Raw genomic sequence first — 20,860 nt, forward strand, 5'->3', positions numbered from 1 at the left:
GGACGGCATCTCTGCTTTCTTCCTCCACTAGCTCCTTACCTCGGATTACACCTGCGCTGCACTCGGCACTCCACACTGTCGTTTACTGCCTCTCCCGCTAAAGGGCCAGCCCTGGGAGGCCAGGGGTGTTCCCCTCCTGTTCACTGCTCTTCTCCTGGACAAACACTTGAAGGGCAGATGAATGACTCTGGACCGAGGACTGGGATATCTGCGAACTGCCTGAGCAGAGCTCCCATAGGACCCTAGCCTGGCTGCCCCAGGCCTGTCCTGCCAGCCCTGAACCCAGGACCTCCCTCTCGGCCTGACCCAACCACCGAGTGTGCCCTGCCCCTGGGGCGGCTTGGTGCCCACTGGTGCTGAAGTGCTGAAGAGGGAGAGGCAGCCGGGCACCGAGTTCTCTCTCTGCTTCCCTGGAAATGGGCCCGAATCACCTGTCTCTTCTCACTGAGCCAAGCCTCCCGGCTCCCTCCTTAGAGGCAGCACTACCTGCAAGGCCCTCTCTGAGCCCTGAACCTGACATCAGGAGAAGGGACGGGCCCGGACTCTGGCGCAGGTCATCTGCCCCCACCCACCGGGCCTGCCTGGACAGAGCCGAGCCCAGGTAGCCAAAGCACACACAGAGGCACGCAGGGGAGCACACACTCGCCTCTGCCTGAGGACATAGCTGTGTGTGTGTGTTAAGTGCATGCATGTGTGTGTGTGCGTGTGCGCGTCTGTGTGTGTGCGCGGTTTGTGTGTGTGTGTCTGTGTGTGCACGTACGTGAGATGAACCATCAGGGTCAGGTGGAAGGGGGCTGCCACACCAGACAAGTGACACACAACAGAGAAAGCTGCTGGACTGAGCTTGCTTGTGACTCACACTGTCTGGTCTTCCTGCTCTCTGGCCACACTGGGCAGGGGCAGGGGTGGCCGCACCCCCTCCCTCCTCCCTTACTCCTCCTCCCTTCCCTGGGGGTTGGTGAGGTGGTGGTAGGGTTCGCAAGGACCTGCTTCTCCCCACCCACAGTGAGCCGCTGTACAGAACACACACAAAGCCAGCGCAGACTCCCAAGGATTCCCATCACCTGGCCAGGCCCCCAGCCCCCGGCGACAAGGCGGCCACCTCCCCACCTCTCCCTCTACAGCCTGAAAGCCCTCATAGGCTAAGTGAAACAGCCGACTCATTTCTGAAAATGGAGCTCCTCTCCCCATAGAGACACGTACACAATGCCTGACCCATGTGCAGAAAAAGCCCCCTGCTGCTCCAAAGACCCAGAAGCAGAGGCTGGGGCACCCCTCCCCCTCCCCACTGCTGCTCCAGGGGATGAGGGACTTCTGAATGATGGACAACTGGGGGTCCCCATACCTGCAGGCCTAGTACCTCTTCCTCAACCCCCCAACCCCTACTGCCCCAGGGCCCCCCATCCTCTCAGCTTCCATTCTCAGCCCACCTCAGATGTGACAGGCTAGGTGGGGAGCCAGAGGCACCCAGCACAGATTCAGGAGAGCAGAGGTCAGACTGAGAAGGGCTCAGAGCCCCAGACCAGCCATTCACTGGTGGGGTGAGCAGGGACCCCAGAATCATGGTTGGCCTCAAAGAGGCCAGGGTCAGGGTGGGAAACCACCAGGGAGGCACCCCTGGTTCTGACACCACTGTGCCTCCAGCAGCTTGAGGGGAGACCTGCTTAAAAACCTCAAGTCTGGAGCAAGTTTGGGGTGCCACTCAGTGACCCACAGAACTGGGGCAAAGAGAAGGAGGGGCCTGAGGGTGAGAATGCCCATCACAGGCCCAGGTCACGGGCCCAGAGGGACCACAGTCCAGAAAAGGAAGCAGGCCTGCCAGGGTGGCGTGATGGCCCCAAAACCCTGCAAGCAACAGCCCACCAGGCCCCCCCCTGAGCTGGCAGCTCACAGACCCTTCGACCCAGACGTCTACCCGAGGAACTACCTGGGAAGGCACTAGATACTGTCACGAGGGCAACGTCACGGCAAAAGCACAACCAGAGACTGCCCAGCCGTCCACACGCCAGTGTCAGGAGTGTCCAGCAGAAAAAGAAAAGCAGAGTCGCCGGGAAACAGACGTGAAGCGGAGCAGCACGCAGGTCTCACCACCTATGCAGGGTCCTGGGAGCCCTGCTGGTGACGGCGCGCCTCTCCGGGAGGGACCAGGCGCCAGGTGAGATGGTGCCTCCACCTGCGAGGTTGTTCACATGCACACGTTCCTCTTTGAACAACAGAAAAGAGGCTGGGTTGTGTGTGGGCCACAGATTCTATACCCATGTGAAGGCCCACAGAACCCCCGACCCCCACACCCAGCCAGGGACCTAAACAGACTCTCTCAGACACAGATACAGAGATCAGCGCAGAAAGCCCACGCACACAGACATGCACACTCACAAGGTCAGACACGAGACCCACCGAGATACACACATATACAGGAAAGGGTGCCAAGGCCCACAGGGACCCACAGACAGAGACACAGATGAGCTCACAGGAGCCCGTGGACCCACCCATGCCAGGAGGCCCCTGCAACGCACACCTCCCGACACACGTGCACACTCGTGCACACTCGTGCACACACACACCCCAGGGCCGCCCACTGGAGAGTCCAATCAGACAAGTGAGCCCCATAGTGATCCTGGGAATGAGAGTGCTGCCTCGGCTCCCCCACCCAGGGCTCCACAACAGCCAGCCGGACCGCCTTCCTCCCCACTCCTTCCCCCCTCCCCTCCTCCCTCCCCTCCTCCCTCCCCTCCTCCCTCCCTCCCTCCCTCTCTCCCTCCCTCCCTCTCTCCCTCACTGATGCAGCAGTGCTGCGCTGCCATCCGGCTAGAAACCTTGCGGGAAGCCAGTTCCTGCTGAGGCTGCCAGTGAGCAGGTCCTGAAAACTCCCCAGGTGATTAAGGACGGTCTGGGACCCTGACTGGGGTCCATCAGTGGAAGCCACACCTCCCCCGTCCACCCTTGACGCTGTCTGAGCTGGCCACCACCAGTGCCCACCAAGGACACCAACTTCCAGCCACGTGTCTCCAAACAGGTCAGTGAGTAAAAGTGCAGATGGCCACACATGGAGGGTCTACAGTGTGACTGGGAGGGCACCGCTCCAGGACTCCCCATCCAAGGGGGCCAGGGGTATAATGGGAGGTGCATTTTCCAAAGGCCTGCCTTGAGTAGCTTGTGCTTCTGGGTGTGGCTGGGACAGGGGCTGGGGTTGGGGGCAAACCCAAGCCCTCCCCTTCTGAGGGATGTGGTCAGCAGGGGCTGGGGTGGAGGCAGATCAGAGACCACCCTTCCCAGAAGGGTTATTGGCAGCCTCTCCAACAGGGAAGGGGCTTGGGGAGGGAGCTTGATCAGCTAGAAGCGCTGCCCAGGAGAAGGTATCCCCAGCACCCACCCAAGCTCTCTGAGGCCACTGGACAGGGTGGAGAGAGATTCCATGTGCCCATGACCCTGGCAAAGGGGCCACAGCCTCAGCCAGAAAACTTGAGGCACCTGTTGTTCCAAGCTGACAGTCAGGTCCCAGAGATTCTGGTTCTTTCTTTCTCAAGATCCAGCCCAAGGAGGCCCCTGCCCAGAACCCCAGCTTGGAAGCACCTCCCACCTTCCAGGTCACAAACCGTTACGGCCTCGCCCCATGATGGAGAGCACCGGGCTGGAAGGCCTGGAAAGCACAAGCTCCCCCTGCCCAGGTAGCACAGGCACCAGCCTCTCATGGGACAATGGCACCAGACACAATGCCACCTTCCCCGAGCCGCTGCCTGCCCTCTATGTGCTGCTGCCGGTGGTATACTCCGTCATCTGTGCCGTGGGGCTGGTGGGCAACGCAGCCGTCATCTGTGTGATCCTGAGGGCGCCCAAGATGAAGACAGTGACCCACGTGTTCATCCTGAACCTGGCCATCGCCGACGGGCTCTTCACGCTGGTGCTGCCCACCAATATTGCTGAGCACCTGCTGCAGCGCTGGCCCTTTGGGGAGGTGCTCTGCAAGCTGGTGCTGGCCATTGACCACTGCAACATCTTCTCCAGTGTCTACTTCCTGGCCGCCATGAGTATAGACCGCTACCTGGTGGTTCTGGCCACGGCACGCTCCCGCCGCATGCCCCGGCGCACCGTCCGCAGGGCGAAGGTCGCCAGCCTGTGCGTCTGGCTGGGTGTCACAGTCGCAGTGCTGCCCTTCCTTACCTTCGCAGGCGTGTACAACAATGAGCTGCAGGTCACGAGTTGTGGGCTGAGTTTCCCGCGGCCCGAGAGGGCCTGGTTCCAGGCAAGCCGCATCTACACGCTGGTGCTGGGCTTTGTGGTGCCCATGTGCACCCTCTGCGTGCTCTACGCAGACCTGCTGCGGAGGCTAAGGGCCCTGCGGCTCCACTCCGGAGCCAAGGCCCTGGGCAAGGCCAAGCGGAAGGTTAGCCTCCTGGTCCTGGCCGTGCTGGCCGTGGGCCTGCTCTGCTGGACGCCCTTCCACCTGGCCTCAGTTGTGGCCCTGACCACAGACCTGCCCCAGACGCCGCTGGTCATCATCGTCTCCTATGTGGTCACCAGCCTCAGCTACACCAGCTCCTGCCTCAACCCCTTCCTCTATGCCTTCCTGGATCACAGCTTCCGGAAGAGCCTCCGCACCGCATGTCGGTGCCAGGGGGCATAAGCGCCCTCCTCATGGCCTGCAGACAGTAGAAAGGTTCTGTGCCTTTCAAGGACCATCCCACTGTTCACCTTCTATCACTATTTCCTCCAGACAAAGAAACACCCATGAAGCCTGGCCACTGAGCCTGCAGAGAGGGCCATGGACCTTCTAGACCTGTGACTCTGCCCCCTGGACAGCCCCTGGGCAGTCAGCTGTGGGGATTTGGGTCTTACCAAACCCTCCCCCCACCCTGCCTACCCCAGGAGATGATCCTGGCACAACAGATATCCTGGGGGACACCTCAGGCAACAAAGCCAGGTTGTTGTTCAATCGCTCAGTTGTGTCCGACTCTTTGAGACCCCATGGACTGCAGCATGCCAGGCTTCCCTGTCTTCACCATCTCCCGGAGCTTGCTCAAACTCATGTCCATTGAGTCGGTGATGCCATCCAACCAGCTCATCCTCTGTCATCCCCTTCTCCTCCTGCCTTCAATCCTTCCCAGCATCAGGGTCTTTTCTAAAGCCAGGGGTTGCTGCAGAAGCCAAAGACACATCGAAGGAGGCCACGAAGCTCTCACAGCCCGAAACCCAGGTGACATTCCACCATGAGGCCTGTGCTGCATCCCTTTCTGGCTCCCAGATCAGGGTTCAGGGGCCCCCAAGCACCCCATGCCCCTTGTGCTTTCTGCACCATTGACTGTGACCCCCTACTGTCCTGCTATGGGACCCAAGGCTCTCCTGCCAAGACTTCTGGGCCCCACCAATAACAGGGGGCATCTGTAACCTAGAAGGGCTGGCACCTGGACCCTTTCCTCCCTGACGTGTGGCCTGAGGGGCAGACTTGTGCTGAGTCTGGGGATGAAGTGGAACACTCATGGACTGGCTGCTCAGAGACCATTTCTGCCACTGGGGAGGGGGACACGGCAGGTCTCTGAAGACAGCCTTGGTGGGCCTTGGCCAGACCCCCTACTCTCAGCCCCAAAGCCCCCAGGTGCTCCCATGCCTGGGGCTCCAGCTTTACCATTCTGTGAGTTGCCTGCCTGGAGCCCAGTAACCTGGGCCCTTGTGGGGCCTCAGGTTGGCTTTGGTCCTTGTGACATGGCTCCAGCCGGTCTGTCCAGCTGGCAAGCAGGCCCCACCTTTCGACACCCCATGAGGTGGCTACCAGGGTGCATACCCACTTCCCCCAACCCAGGCATGTGGAACAGTTCAGGCACACCACCGCTCTCCAGCCTGAAACAGGTCAGCGGTTACCTCCATCCTCTCATCTTCCCGACCACATCGTATTAGCAAGCTACTGCTTGATGACAAATTTTCCCCCAAAATTAGCAGCTCAGAGCAACTCCATTCGCTCACAAAGAATGTGGGTCAGGAACCCCAGGGCAGGTCTCAGCTGGTTCCAGTTCAAGGTCTCTCCTGAGATTTCAGGCAGGACTTCAGCTGAGGACCCAGGAACCAGAAGGCTGAACTGCGGCTGGAGAAGCGGCTTCCTCACAGGTCACTGGCAAGAGGCCTCATTTCCTGGCCAGGTGGACTGTCCACAGGCAGCTCGGGCATCTCCCAGACATGGCACCAGGTGGGTCTCCAGGGCAGCATCAGAGACAGCCAGGGGGGAACCTCCACACCATCAAGGCCTATCTGGGAAGCCACTCCGCTACTTTCTGCTCCTTAGAAGCGAGTCCGCAAGTCCCCCCCCGACACACACTCAGGGGCTGTGACCTTCTCCAGCCTCCACCAGCTCCCAGCCTCTCCAGGAAGAACCAGCTGTTCTCCAGGAAGATCGGCTTCCTCACAGCCTCGCAGTCACACCTCTCCAAGCAGCAGCCGTAATTACCTCGTCTGCGCTCATCCTGCGCCCTGTGAGCTCCTTGAGAGGAGAACTGAGACTCCCACACCCCAGCTGAGACCCCAGCGGCGCCGCAAGGTGTAAATGCGCTCGGCGGGAACACGGAGGGCGTGGGCCGGGCTGTGTCAGCGGGAAGCCGGCGGGAACACGGGGGAGGGGCGCCGCGGAGGGTCTCCCGCCCCGTCGCCAGCAGAACATCTCCTCAGCACTGGGGGGGCCCAACCAAGCCTCCTCAGCGTACCCCACACTCTTTGTTCCCCGAGGTGGCCCCTCGACCCCCACAGCCGAGGCGGATCGGGCCGGCCAGGCGGCCCACAAGCCCCGCCCAGTCGATAGGAGGGAGGGTCTTCACGCCAGACCCCAAGGGTGGGGGAGCCAACCAAGATAGAGGGAGGGGAGAGTGAGTTACGGACCCCCGGGGAAAATGCCGCCCCCCCTCCACCGTGACGCCAGAGACAGGCTGGGGAGCGGGGAGGGGGTGTCCCCACGCTCTGGGCTCCTGGTCCCATAGAGAACTGGTCCTCTCCTCCAGTCCCCAGACAACCGCCCCCGCCGCCCGGCCCCATTGCAGGGACCCCGGCCCAGCACCGCCCGGCAGAGCCAGTGGGTGGAGTCTCCGCGGGCCACAGCGCCCCTGGTGGTCAAAGTCCGGAGCGCCAGGTGAGCCCGCAGCTTCCCCGGTCCAGCCCATCAGCTGACCCTTCCCCAGTCCCGCCTTCCCCGACAATCCCGTGAGGAGGATTGCGGTCCCTTCTAAGCAAGCAAGGAAACCAAGGCTCGCAGAAGCCGGGGGACTGACCGTACCCAGCTGGTGGGGGCGGGGCAGGGACCGGGAGGAGGTGCGGATGCAGGCTGGGGGAGGTTGGGAGCGCGGGTGGGGCTGGAGGAAGGTGGGGGAACCGAGGTGAGGTCGGGGTGCAGGTGGGGAGAGCGAGCGAGCCAGGGCCCCCCCTCCCCTTCCGAGGCCCCTCGGGCTCCTGGCCGACCCCTCAGCGCCCCCAGGACTGGGACGAGCGCAGACGATCCGATCGCTGTGGCGTGGGCATAGTAGGCAGGATCAGCGCAGCTTCCAGGGGCCTACCCGGAGCCGCCGCCTCCGCTGGGACCTGAGTGCCCCCTCGCTAACGCCCAATGAGTGGCTCCTCCCTCCTAAACTTTACTCTGTTGCTAAAATTTTGTGTTAACTGCAATTTGCTTGTCATTAAAACATATGTAAAACCAGACATTGGCCCCTCTGCCTGTGCCCAAGCACTGCCATCCAGCCCTGTCTCTGACAGGGCTCTCTGCCCGAGGTTCAGCCTGCGTGGTACTGGTCCATTGCAAGGACCAGGAGGATCTCTGAATCTCAGGGCCACCAAAGGAGCAGTGCTGTCTGTCTGTCATCAAACTACCTTGGAGCCACCTGAGGAAAGGTGAAGGGGCGAGAGTGAGGTGGGGGTCTGCTAAGACTAAATGCAGGTGAAGAGAACCCGGCCCCCTGTCGGGAACCGCCCACCAACTTGATCCACAGGAACCACTGGCTGCAGAGGCACAGAGTCAGTGCTTGTTTGGGGAGCAACTCTGTGCTGAAGCAAAGGAGACAGGTCCCAGCACATCATGAACTATTCGACCCCTTCCCAGAGTGGAGGCCTCCCAGGAAGACCGTCGTCACACACAGAGCCTGGGCAGGTGAGGAGCAGGTTGGCATCCCATGCCCCAACCCCAGAAAAGCTACTCCCAAACCCCCCCGCAGGGTCAGAAACACCTTGTGGGCAGAGCGCTCTGACCAGCATGCAGGGGTTTATTCTGACCCTCTGTCATGACCCTGGAGACAGTTCAGGGCAGTTTACATGCAGGGGAAGTCACACTCTCGGCATGCACAGATACACGGAGGCATGTTACACAGGAACAGGCTGACACATCTTTCAGCATGGCGAGAAATGCCACAGTTGTGGTGGCTCTGGTCCTCCCAGCCTCTCGCTGCTGGCGGCACAGAGAGCCCCACCCTCCCCAGGAACAACCCCACAGGGCCCAGAACCCCAAAGCACGAGAGGCCAGTCCAGAGTCAGCATCGCCCCCTCTCTGCCTCAGGTCACCTGGCCAGGTCTGCAGCTCACCTGGCAGCTGTTTCAGCAGCCAGTCTGCATGGAGAGCCTTTGCCGAGTCACCGGCCTACAGGCTTCATCTACAGACCAGGAGGGTGCTTCTCTAGGTGGCCATGGTGGGCAGGGTCCCCACGGCCCAGAGAGTCCTTGCAGCCTTGCCCCAGCTCTCCTACCAGCTCTGCATACGAAGCTGTCCTCTAACTGGCACTGCTTAAGACAAGTTGTAACAGTAGGAAGGTCCCCCACAGACACCTGGAGGCCTGAAAATGAAGTAGTGATCAGTCACTGAGGATGCAGAGCAGAACCTGGCCCACTACCATCCTTCCAAGGCCACTAGAACAGACAGGGCAGAGGGTTCTGCTGGCTGCACAGCCGCTGACCTCGGATGGAGTCTGAAACAAGGGATCTAAGGGGGAGGCTGAGGGGGGCTGAGGGAGGCCCGGGCACACCAGAAAGATCACCGCAGAGCCCTCCCCACTCCCTGCAGCTGAGACCAGGCACAGGGGCTGCTCCACAAATGACAAAGGCCTGCAGTGGTCCTCCTGGGCACCTCGCACACCTGAACAGCCATGTCTGCAGTGCAATGGTTCATGTGTTCTGGAGGAAACAGGCTTGCCGAGAAACCTCCAAAGGAAGTTCCACTCTCAGAACAAGTCCCACTGCCCGGGGATGCCCACTGGACTCTCCAGGCAGCCCCATGCCTGTCCAGCTGCCCAGAGGAGACACTGCAGGGCTCCCAGCAGACAGCACACAGCATGAGGGCACATGGGTCTGTACAGCTGCAGTTACACCTCCAGGTGTGTGTCCGTCCACAGCAAGATGTTGAGGGAGAGACCAGAAGGGTCCATGAGGCTTGACAATGCCAGCGCACCTCTGGCAGGCAGCTGAGTCCATGCATCTGCCCCCTGCCCTGCACTAGTAGGACCAGGGCCTTGAGGGCGGCCATCCTGCTCTGACCTGTCCCATGATGGCAGCAGACCCTCCGAGGCCACAGGGCAAGCCATGGAGGCTGGTAGTGCACAGTGACAGTGCGTCAGCCTAGAGAGCGGTGACCTGTGTGAGCTCTGTGTTGGGTGTGGATGGGCTCTGCGGGCTGACAGGCACCATGGGCAGGTCCACGCCTAGTCATGCTGGCCGCGGCACTGTCTCGGCGGTCTTGTGGGCGAGAGCCACGTCCTTGGCAATGCTGCGCACGCGGTCGGACACCTGCATCTCCCGTCGCAGGGTTGATGCACAGCAGAACTTCCGGAAGCAGGCTTTGAAGTTCTCATCCAGGAAGGCATAAAGGATGGGGTTGAGGCCGCTGTTGACATAGCCAAGAGCTGTGCAGAAACGCAGGATGGCCACTGCGGTCTCACTGCCTGGCTGGACACCCAGCCCTTGGACAAGCACGAAGACCTGGACAGGCGTCCAGCAGCCCACGAACACTGCCACCACCACCAGCACCAGTCGTGTGATGCGCCGCAGGTTCCGGTCCTTCTCCCGGGAGCCTGAGAGCAGGCGGACGCCACGCAGCCGCCGGATCATGAGGCTGTAGCAGATGGAGATGATGAGCACGGGGATGATGAAGGAGAAGAGGAAGATGCAGACGGCAAACACAGGGCCCCAGTAATCCTGTGGGGTGGGGATCTCCACCAGACACTCGATCTCTGCAGGAAGAAGAGCGGAGTCAGGGCAGGTGAGCAGGGAGGGAGCCACCCAGAGCCAGGGCAGCAGGGAGCTGGGGAGGAAACGCCACTGCACTGACCTTCATCCTCAACCTGTGCCGAGCCCATGATGGCAACAGGAACACCGACAACAGAGGCCAGGGCCCAGATGGCCACATTGACGGCCTGGGCCTTGCTGGATGTCCGGACGTCAAGGGCGCGGATAGGGTGGCAGATGGCCACATAGCGGTCCACGCTCATGGCAGTCAGCGTGAAGGTGCTGGTGAACATGTTGTAATAGTCGATGGCAATGACTGTCTTACACAAGGCATTCCCAAATGGCCAGAAGCCCAGGAGGACATCTGTGCCCTGGAAGGGCAGTGTCAGCAGCACCAAAGTGTCTGCCAGGGCCAGATTAAAGATGTAAATGTTGGTAGCTGTCTTCATCTTGGTGTGTCTGCAGAGAGGAAAGAAGGCTTCACTTGGCCTGTGAGACCTGGCAGCAAAGGGTAAGGGGCCCTTCTTCTTGGCCATCACAGGGGCAACCACTCTGACCCCTGTCAAAATGTAGGCTCCTGGGCCCAGCCCAGTGATATGGAGCCTGGAGGCAAATATTTTAACAAATTTTTCAAGTACTTACAGTATACAAAACAGTTCATAACCTAAAGACTGCTCTGCTTTGGAAAAAATGGGTGTGTGGGCAGACCAGTATAAGCCTGACCCTGCATGAGAGCAGAGGAAGAACTCATAAAACAAAGAACCTGTCCTCCTCCCTTTTAAGGCTACCCTAAGACCCTTCTTGGACCAAAATGCTGGCCTTCCACCATCAAAGGTTTCCAGGGACTCCAGAATCTGTAAGAGCAGACTAAACCAGGCCTCACTGTTGCTTAGCAACTGAGACAGAAAATGGTGACAGGAAGGGGATGGATGCTAATGGGGTCTGATTGTATCCAAGAACTTGGCACAGGGCTGGGGAAATTGTGGGTGCTTAATATCTGCTGAATGAATTAACAGTTCTGAGAGTAGTGATGGTAGTAGTGTTGATGGTGGTGGTAATTATGGTGGAGATGGTGGTGATGATGGTGATGATGCTGATGGTGGTGGTGGTGGTGGCAGTGGTAGTGATAGTGCTGCTGCTGCTGCTACTCTTACTGGTGGCAGTGATGGTGGTGATGATGGTGATCGTGGTGGTGGTGATGGCGGTTGTGGTGGTGATGGTGGTTGTAATGGTGATGGTAGTGGTGATGGCGGTGGTGGTGGTGATGGCGGTGGTGGTGGTGATGGCGGTTGTGGTGGTGATGGTGGTTGTAATGGTGATGGTAGTGGTGATGGCGGCAGTGGTGGTTGTAGTGGTGATGGTGGTGGTAGTGGTAGTGATGGCAGTGGTGCCGCTGCTGCTCTTACTGGTGGCAGTGATGGTAGGGCAATGGTGGTGGTGGTAACTGAGGTGGCAGTGATGGTAGTGGTGGTGGTGATGGCAGTGGTGGTGATGATGGTGGTTGTAGTGGTGATGGTGGTGGTGGCAGTGATGGTGGTGGTGATGGTGGTGGTGGTGGCGGTGATGGTGGTGGTGGTAACTGAGGTGGCAGTGGTGGTGGTGGTGATGGTGGTGGTGATGGTTGTAGTGGTGATGGTGGTGGTAGTGGTAGTGATGGCAGTGGTGCCGCTGCTGCTCTTACTGGTGGCAGTGATGGTGGGGTGATGGTGGTGGTGGTAACTGAGGTGGCAGTGATGGTGGTGATGGTAGTGGTGATGGCGGTGGTGGTGATGATGGTGGTTGTAGTGGTGATGGTGGTGGTAGCAGTGATGGTGGTGGTGATGGTGGTGGTGGTGGTGGTGGTGATGGCGGTTGTGGAGGTGATGGTGGTTGTAATGGTGATGGTAGTGGTGATGGTGGTGGTAGTGGTAGTGATGGCAGTGGTGCTGCTGCTGCTACTCTTACTGGAGGCAGCGATGATGGGGTGATGGTGGTGATGGTGGTAGCAGAGGCAACAAGGTTCCATGTCTATTAGGCTACCATGAAGGAATCTGGGGTTTAGTTCTGCATTTTAGAGAGGGATTAAGAATAATCCCAAAGAGGCTTTAATTATGACAGAATAACAATGATAATGATGATGGCACATGCCTGTGCCAAGTTCTTCATTTGAGTTTTATCTCATTTAAGATTTCAAAACTGGGGGGGTGGGGGAGAAAAAAAAAAGATTTCAAAACTGCTAGTTTGATGCCCACTCTGTACATGAGGATATTCAGGCTCAGAGGATCTAAATGGCCTTCTCAATGCCATAGAGCTGATAAAGGGAAAAGTGGGTCAAAAGAACTAGGAGAGAAGCCACAGACAGGAGAAAAGATTTGCCAAAAACACATCTGATACAGGACTGCTAATACTCAACAATAAGAGGCAACCTGGTTAAAAAATGGGCCAAAGACCTTAACAGAACCTCACCAAAGAATATATACAGACAGCAAATAAGCACATGAAAAAATGCTCCACCTCATATGTCATCAGAGAAATAGGAATTAAAACAACGAGATACCACCACATACCTATTAGAATGACCAGCATTTGGAGCTCTGACCCACTAAATGCTGGTGAGGACATGAAACAGTACAGCCACTTTGAAAGACAATTGATAGTTTCTTACAAAGCAGACTCCTTCCATAAGATGCAGCATCACCTACCCTTTGATATTTCCACAAATGAGTTGAAAACACACCCAAATAAAAACCTACATATGGATGTTCACAGCAGCATGATTCCCAGTTGCCAAAACTTGGAAGCAACCAAGATGTCCTCCAGTAGGTGGATGGATAAATAAACTGTGGCTTACCCATAAAATGGAATATTATTCAGCAATAAAATGAAATGAGCTATCAAGCCATGAAAAGACATGGAAGAAACTTACATGCATATTGCTAAATGAAAAAAAGCCAATCTTAAGAGGCTACAGACTGCATGATGCCAACATTCTGGAAAATGCAAAACTACGGAGAGAGTAAAAAGATCAGTGTTTGCCAGGGGTTGGGAGGTAGCAAGGCTGAGGAGGATTTTTAGGGCAATGAAACTATTTGGCACGATACTATAACTGTAGATGAGTGTGCAAGCTTAGTCGTGTCCAACTCTTTGTGACCCTGTGGACTGTAGCCCACCAAGCTCCTCTGTTTGTAGGGTTTTCCAGGCAAGAATACTGGAGTGGGTTGCCATTTCCTTCTCCAGGGGATCTTCCCAGCCCAGGGATCAAACCCACACCTCCTACGTCTCCTACATTGGCAGGCAGGTTCTTTTACCACTAAGTCACCTGAGAAGCCCCATAATTGTAGATACATATCATTATGTATTTGTCCAAAGCCACAGAAAGTATAACACCAAGAGGGAAACCTAACGCAAACTGTCAATTTGGGGGGATTATGATGTGTTGATGTAGGTTCATCAGTCGTGAAAACGTCCTGTTCTGGGAGGGATGTTGATAATGGGGGAGATTAGGCCTGGGGACCGGAGGGCAGGGACTATATGGGAAACCTCTGTACTTTCTGCTCAATTTTGCTGTGACCTAAACTGTTCTAAAAAATTGCCTTTAAAAAAGAGCAAGGCCAGGCTTCCCTGGTGGCTCAGTGGTAAAGAATCCACCTGCCAATACAGGAGACACGGGTTCAGTCTCTGATCAGGGAAGATTCCACATGCCACGGAGCAACTAACCCTTGCACCACAACTACTGAGCCTGTGCTCTAGAGCTCAGGAGTTGCAGCTACTGAGCTGTGCACTGCAACTGCTGAGGCCCGTGCACCCTGGAGCTCATACTCCGCAACAAGAGAAGCCTCTGCAATGGGAAGCTCATGCTCCACAAATAGAGAGTAGCCCCCACTTGCTGCAACTAGAGGAAAAAGTGCGTGCAGCAATGAAAACCCAGTACAGCTAAATAAATACAATTAAAAAAAGAAGGGACAAACCCACCCCCAGGTGCCACATTCACCCACAGCAAACCCTCCAGCCACAAGAGGCACGTGAGTCTGGTACCATGGTCTCAGCAATGAGGGAGGGGCGGCTGCTCCTCACAGGTCTGTGTCTGAGTGCACAAGTGATACACACCAGCACATACAAACGTACAAGGGCATGCTCAAACACATGCACACATATGGACACAGACACAGACACAAGGTCATGTGTACTTGCACTGTGCGGCACACTCACCTGTGCACACATGCATGTGTTCAAGCTCATTCATGTCCATGCTCACACATACAAACGTGTGTGCTCACATGTATTGTGGCCATGCACACAGATGCATGTACAAGGGGCAGTACACACTGAGTATGCACACACCCAGATGTGCACACACTCTCATGCATGTACTCGTGAACAGTCACATCTCACAAGTGCATGTACATATATGTACACACACACACGTGTGACCCCCATGCAGTCCCAATGCCATCCCCACACATTGTTCCCACCCTGTCCCCACACTCTCCCCCATGCCCTTACCACTCCGGTTCCCCATGCTGTGCTCTCACGCTGTCTCAGCCATCCTTCCACGCTGCCCCCACACTGCCACCTATGATGTCCCCTAGCAGCTTGGCTGTCACTCTTGACCCCACGAGTATTCCACTCTGAGCACCAGCAAATGCTGGAAGCAGCCCAGACACCAGCAGTAAACTCAGCCCTGGAGCTGGAGGAAGGGTCTTCATGCACCTCCCTGGCATGGGCCCTGGATCACCCCGACAAGAGGTGCCTCCTGGGATCACTGGGGGGCCCATGAGATACTCGCTCAGCAGCTTGGCCAGGAGCCTGGCCCATGGCTGAGACCTGGAAGTCATCTCTCAGGAGTCAGGGTGACACACCATCTGGGGCAGAGTGGCACCTCCTCCCTCACTCAGACTACCCCCTCCCCCAGTCAGGAGCCTCCACCCCGCGGAACTGAGCACCCAGGGCCTAAGGACTGACCCTGCCCAGTGACAGGGTGACCAGGAACTGAAGGGGGAGGGGCAGAGCCCCCCTGCCAGACCCACCCAGAGCAGGCCCTTCTCCATGCCCCTTGGAGCTGCCCAGGACTCACCTGCAGTTAACTTGGGGGAGGGGGGGACACCCAGCTTACCTGAGGATGACGTACATGACGAGACAGTTTCCCAACAGCCCCCCGATGCATACAGCCAGGTATAGCCCCACAATGGTGACCTTGAGCCCAAGGGGCAAGAAGGCGCCGTGGCTGGCGTTGAGCAGCAGGTGGGGGGGCAGCAGACTGTGGTTGGCGCTCAGGAGGGACAGGTTACCCTGCAGGTGCTCTTGGTAGAGGACCTCCCAGAACGGGGCAGGGAAGAGGGACTCCATGCCAACACCCCGCACAAAAAGCCCACAGTCCCTGGGAAAGCACAGGGACACGTGAGCACAGCACCCCACACCTACCCAGCCCCAGGCCACAGACGTGGAGATACACGTATGTGCGCGCACACACACACACACACACACACACAGTAGCAGCTGGAGACATGCAAACATGTATGCCCAGACAGGGACACGCAAACACAAGCGACATGTGCACACTCAGGGACACAGTCTCAGCTGGCCTGCGGTTCTCTCATGGTGTGCGTGGAGGTGGTTACACCAGGGGCAAATGTCCAGCCACAGGGGCCCACGGACGCATAGTGCGCACACACACACAAACCCACCCTCGTGCACATGCAGGCACAAAAGCAACGAAGACACACCCAGAAACACCTGGAACACACGACACAGGGCAACCAGCGCAGGGCCTACACCCGCCCCTCCCCAACCCTGCCTGAGAGCCGCAGCCACCTTGGGTCCCCTCCACACCAGCCCTCAGAGGCTCAGCCTTACCTCGGTAACCTCCGTGGAAGCTGGGAGCCCAGAGACCCTGACTCCCTTGGCCAACAGCAGAGCAGGGCTCGGAGCGCCTGCCTGACTCAGCCCTGGGTCCGGATGGGGCTGTGGCTGCCGCACAGTGGCAGCTGCTCCTGCTCCTTCTCAGACGCCAGACCAGACGCAGCAGCCTGGTGCGGAGCTGGGGGAGGGGAGGAGGCTGCAGCTCCACAGCGGGAGGGGCCGTGCAGGCTGGAGGAGGGGGCCCCAGGCTGGCGGAGGACAGATGCGAGGACCAGGGTACACCCTCAGAGATGAACAGAGCCAGGCTTGGACACACGGACACAAGAATACAGCTGCACACAGGAACACAGACACATGGCCACGCACACACACACAAAGACACACAGGGACTTGGGGACAGACACACAAGGACACACAGAAACATACAAAAACATGGAATAGAGACTCAGGGGGACGGACACAGACAGACAGACATGGAGTCTTGTCTCACACAGAGACAGGGCCTTGTGTGGACTTGGACCTGCCCTGGCTGGAGTTCAGTGCCCAGAACACTGCCCCTCAGCTAGGCTCCCAGGGCTGGTGAGCCAGAGTGGGCTGGCAGGTGGGTGAATACATGGCAGGGCCCCTGCCCAGCCAGCCCCTAGCAGATCAGAACCTCATAAACAAGCAGGATGTCTGACTGTCCAGTGGGCCCCTGGGCCTCCTGTGTGCCAAGCCCATCATGAGCGCAAGCTCGTCCATCCCCACTACCCCTGAACATTGCTCTCAGCATCACCTGTGTGCCCACAAGAGAAGTAAGCCTCAGCTTCTCAGCAGTATGAAGCCACCTGTCGAAGTGGCAGACACAGGGTTCAAACCCACGTCTGTCTGCCGCTTAGAGACCCACCAAGGGCAACTCTGCCACAGCTGAGTCCCAGAGAAACATTTGGGCGTCATTCCCTCACAGCCTGGGCCCCCAGCACCCACACCACTGAACATGCCTCCTTCCCAGCACTGGGGTCACATGTCATACGGGTGACCCCTGAGCAGAACTGCCAGCCCTACCAAATCATGGGGTCGTTCTTCCTACCCAGGCTCTGCCCACACAGCCCGGACCCTGCTTGGAGCATGTGTCTCCAAGGATGGGGACCTGGTTGCTAGGCAACTGGCAGCAACGTTGCTAGGATACCTGGCGAATCAGGAGAGGACAGAGCAGACAGATACCCTAGGACTCAGCATCCCAAGCTGTCCCAGGATTTCTCTCTAGATCTTCACTGCAGTCAACTCAGGGACACGTGTGGAGACACAGGGCACAACCACAAAGGCAATCAGAACACAAAGACTCACAAACACACACAAAGATGCCCATACAGGCACCCGGGGAAATGCACAGACACAGCTACGTGCTCAGAGATGCACAGACATCTTTGACCCACAAACACATGGGCCACAGCCACGCAAACCCACACCAGGGTGCATGTGAAGCACGTGGTAGACACGGGAGAAGAAACAGATCAAGGCCTCAGACACCCCCGGGACACGTACATGCATCACATTCTCCAGGCGAAGCTTGAAGCTCTTGGGAGCCCGGCAGGGCAGGAAGCCAGGGGGGCTCAGCCTCCTGCAGCCTCCCCAACTGAACTGGACTCCCCAAGGTCTGAGCAGCCAATCTCCTCCCACCCCCTACTGTCTGGGCCCACCTGGCTGCCAGCTTCTGGAGATGCATTTCCTAATGGCCTTCAGTGTGAGGTAGGGGTTGTGCTAGAAGGCTGCTGTGAGGCTGAATGTGAGTTCCGGTCTGGACAGACCTCCCAGGAAGGCGAATCAGATGGAGAAAGCACAGAGGGTGGTTGCAGGCTGACACCCGGCCCCTCAAGGGGCAGTCTCAGTCCAAGGACAGGGTGGCGGGTGGCCAGGCTGGGGTGCTGATGACATCCCCTGGAGATGGCAGCCCCCCAGCGCTGGACTCTGGAGTGTTCTCACAAAGGGGGCTGGCCCAGGAAATGGCCTTGTCTTTCTGGACCCCTGCATAGCCAGGATGAGACACAAAACGTATGTGTCATAGGTGGGGCAGCAGGGAACACATGTGGGCATTTGCATCAAAGCAAGACAACCCCAAACACACACACCACACGCAGGCAAAACAAAACACACAGGGGCACCAGGGATAGCCCAAGACACACAACTTCCACGAATGACAGCACCGACGTCCACAAGTGACAGCCTGACCAGGGATGCACTTGGAGGTCACAGGCATTTGGGGCAGGACACAGGTCCCAAAGTACCACTGATACCCACAAACACCTCACTCTTGCGCCAGGGACCCAGGCCCATCAACACCAGATGGCACACTGGCTGCTGCCCCTTGGTCCCCACATGTCTTGCCACCCCTGAGCAGGGCACAGGAATCAAAGCACAGTTGCTGGCAGCCTCCAGGGAATTCAGCCATCCCCAGGGAATTCAGTCACCAGACTAACTGTGCTGTTAAAAGGTAAAAGGATTTTCATAATTCTGGGCTTCTTCATAAAATATTACTTTTCCCTTGTGATCTTAACTTCTTAATATTTACATACAGTGACAGAGAATTGTAGGTTTGCAATATCATGTTAAATTTTGCAGCCATTTAATAATACTTATTAATATTATTTCCAAGTTTTCTTTTCAGGCCTTAGATCTCAGCAGTTCCATCTGCCCTTGACAAACACAAGACCTGGACACAGAAACAAACAGGAGATGTGTCAGGGTATCTCACAGTGGCTGGTCCAGACAGCGAGAGCACCTCCCATCCCAGGAGAGCGGGGAAGATGGTGGAGAAGCAGGAAGAAGCTCCATTCAGGAATGTGAGCTCTGCCAGCATCGGGCCCCCTCGGGAATCAGGAGGAGAGAGTGTCCAAGGTTCTCAGTCCTACAAAAACAGAGTGAATCCCTTCTTGCAGGAGATTGTGCCCATTCTCTACACCCCACATCCACACCATAACTCCCACTCCTACAAGCCTCTTCCCCCTGCAGCACCCTGGCCTGGACCCAGGTAAGCTGAGAAGAGGGCCCAGACTTCTGGCTCAGAGAACTCCCTCCCGGGGGAGCACCAAGTAAGGGCTAGAGGTGGTCCCAGCCTGGGTTTCATATGTCCAGGAGGACTGCTTGAAGGAGGCAGCCTGCTAGGTCAGCCTGCCTAAGCCCTTACTGCTTCTTCTGGAGCCCAGAGACGTTTGTCTTCAAAAGCCACCAGGTGTAGAGTCACGGATGTAGAAAACAAACTTGTGGTTACCAGGGAATAAGGGGGGAAGAGGAGATAAATTGGGAGATTGGAACTGCCATGTACACACTACTTTAGAAAAAAAAGTGGATATATGTATATGTATAACTGATGTGCTTTGCTGTACACCTGAGACTAACACAACACTAAATCAAGTACACCCTAACAAAATTTTTTTTAAAAAAAGCAGCAGCAGCAGCTCCCAGGTGAAGCTGAATCCCAAGGCCTAGTGTGTTTGTTAGTCACTTAGTCCTGTCTGACTCTTTGTGACCCCATGGACTGTAGCCCACCAGGCTCCTCTGCCAATGGAATTCTCCAGGCAAGAATACTGGAATGAGTTGCCATTTTCTTCTTCAGGGGATCTTCCCAACCTGGGATCAAACCCAGGTTTCCTGCATTGCAAGCGGATTCTTTACCATCTGAGCCACCAGGGAAGCCCTATCCTAAAGGAACCAGCCCAGCTGCAGGAAGGGGAAGGTCCCAGGGACAGCTTCTCATAACTTGGGGGTGGAAAGGATGGACTGTTCCATGCAGCTTCAGGAAGGGGGTGGATGGCATGCCAGCTCTGGAGATACGGGGCTACCGAATCAGAGTTAACCCTCTCACCGGAAGCCAGAGCAAACTTTCAAAAAACAATGGGAACGGTCAACAGCCTCCTTCCAAAAGGCCAGAACCCCAGCTGAGACCCACCCCCCCAAAGCCAAGATAGTCCCTCCCCTCAGGGGCTCAGGTCATGAGCTCCCAAAAGGGCACCATCCACGGGCCCAAGTAGACAACCAGGAATGAAAGGGAGAGGCATGTCAGCACTGTGGGAGCCACCTATACATGAACAAATTATGGATCTAATGCACTAATTCTGGCCTAAGGTAAACTGGAATGAGTCCATGGAGTCCATGGATTAATGAATCTGGAATAAACTGATGAGTACATGAACAAATTAAAGAATCAAATTAAGTGAATCAGTTATAAAATGTTATGAAACTCATAAATACATAGATAACAGGAATCTAGGAGCCAGGACCCAGAGATTCGGGGTTCATCAAAGCCTGAGTCTTAGTCTTAGACCCCTAGACCCCAAACTTGCCCAGGGAGAGGGGAGAACCCCGTGTTCTGCTGTGGGAGGCCTCTAGGGCCACGTAGAGGGGAAAGGGGCTCAACTTGGAAGGTCTCCTCAGAGCTGCGCCCCTTAACCCCAAAACTGGCCAGCAGACAGCTCTCCAGCCAGGAAGCTGAGCCCACAGCCCTGGGGCGCTCTGGGGCTACTCGGAAAACAAAAGCCCGCACTCTGTCTGGAAAAACTGTGGTCATCTCCCCCAGGGTCCTTTCACCTGGGAAGTCCCTCGGCGCAGGTGTCCAGGGCATCTTCGCTCTTGGACCAAGGCTGTAACTGCGCACCTTCCCAGGGGTCGCCCCGCCCCCGCTGGCATGGGGGAGGGGCGGGCCTCCTGGTTACCCAGCAACCGCGTCAACAAGTCCCTTAGAGTCCGGGCTGAGTTGGAGGTTCAGATCCGAGAAGGTGGAAATTATGGGGTGTGGGGACGGGATGCAAGGGCTAGGGGCACTCCACTGCCCGCTGCTAAGGATGGGGTGAGGGAGGGAGCGGCCGTCAGC

The 20,860-nt window shown here is 57.2% G+C and overlaps 2 protein-coding genes across 3 annotated transcripts; one reads left to right on the plus strand and one right to left on the minus strand.

The window, feature by feature from the left end:
* Nucleotides 1-3,613: 3,613 nt before the first annotated feature.
* Nucleotides 3,614-4,624, plus strand: NPBWR2 (neuropeptides B and W receptor 2). The gene has a single exon (XM_055543169.1). The coding sequence runs from the start codon at nucleotides 3,614-3,616 to the stop codon at nucleotides 4,622-4,624; it is 1,011 nt and encodes a 336-aa protein (XP_055399144.1).
* A 4,492-nt stretch (nucleotides 4,625-9,116) lies between these two features.
* Nucleotides 9,117-15,501, minus strand: OPRL1 (opioid related nociceptin receptor 1). 2 transcript variants are annotated; one of them, XM_055543171.1, is made up of 3 exons: nucleotides 15,284-15,501; nucleotides 10,280-10,635; nucleotides 9,117-10,181 (listed from the first exon to the last, which is right to left on the minus strand). In XM_055543171.1, the coding sequence occupies exons 1-3, from the start codon at nucleotides 15,499-15,501 to the stop codon at nucleotides 9,658-9,660; spliced, it is 1,098 nt and encodes a 365-aa protein (XP_055399146.1). In that variant the 3' UTR covers nucleotides 9,117-9,657. The 2 variants fall into 2 exon arrangements, with proteins under 2 accessions (XP_055399146.1, XP_055399145.1); XM_055543170.1 differs by having other exon boundaries at nucleotides 15,269-15,501.
* Between the last annotated feature and the right edge of the window lie 5,359 nt (nucleotides 15,502-20,860).

This window comes from Bubalus kerabau, chromosome 13, assembly GCF_029407905.1.
Source record: "Bubalus kerabau isolate K-KA32 ecotype Philippines breed swamp buffalo chromosome 13, PCC_UOA_SB_1v2, whole genome shotgun sequence".
Taxonomy (NCBI): Eukaryota; Metazoa; Chordata; class Mammalia; order Artiodactyla; family Bovidae; genus Bubalus; species Bubalus kerabau.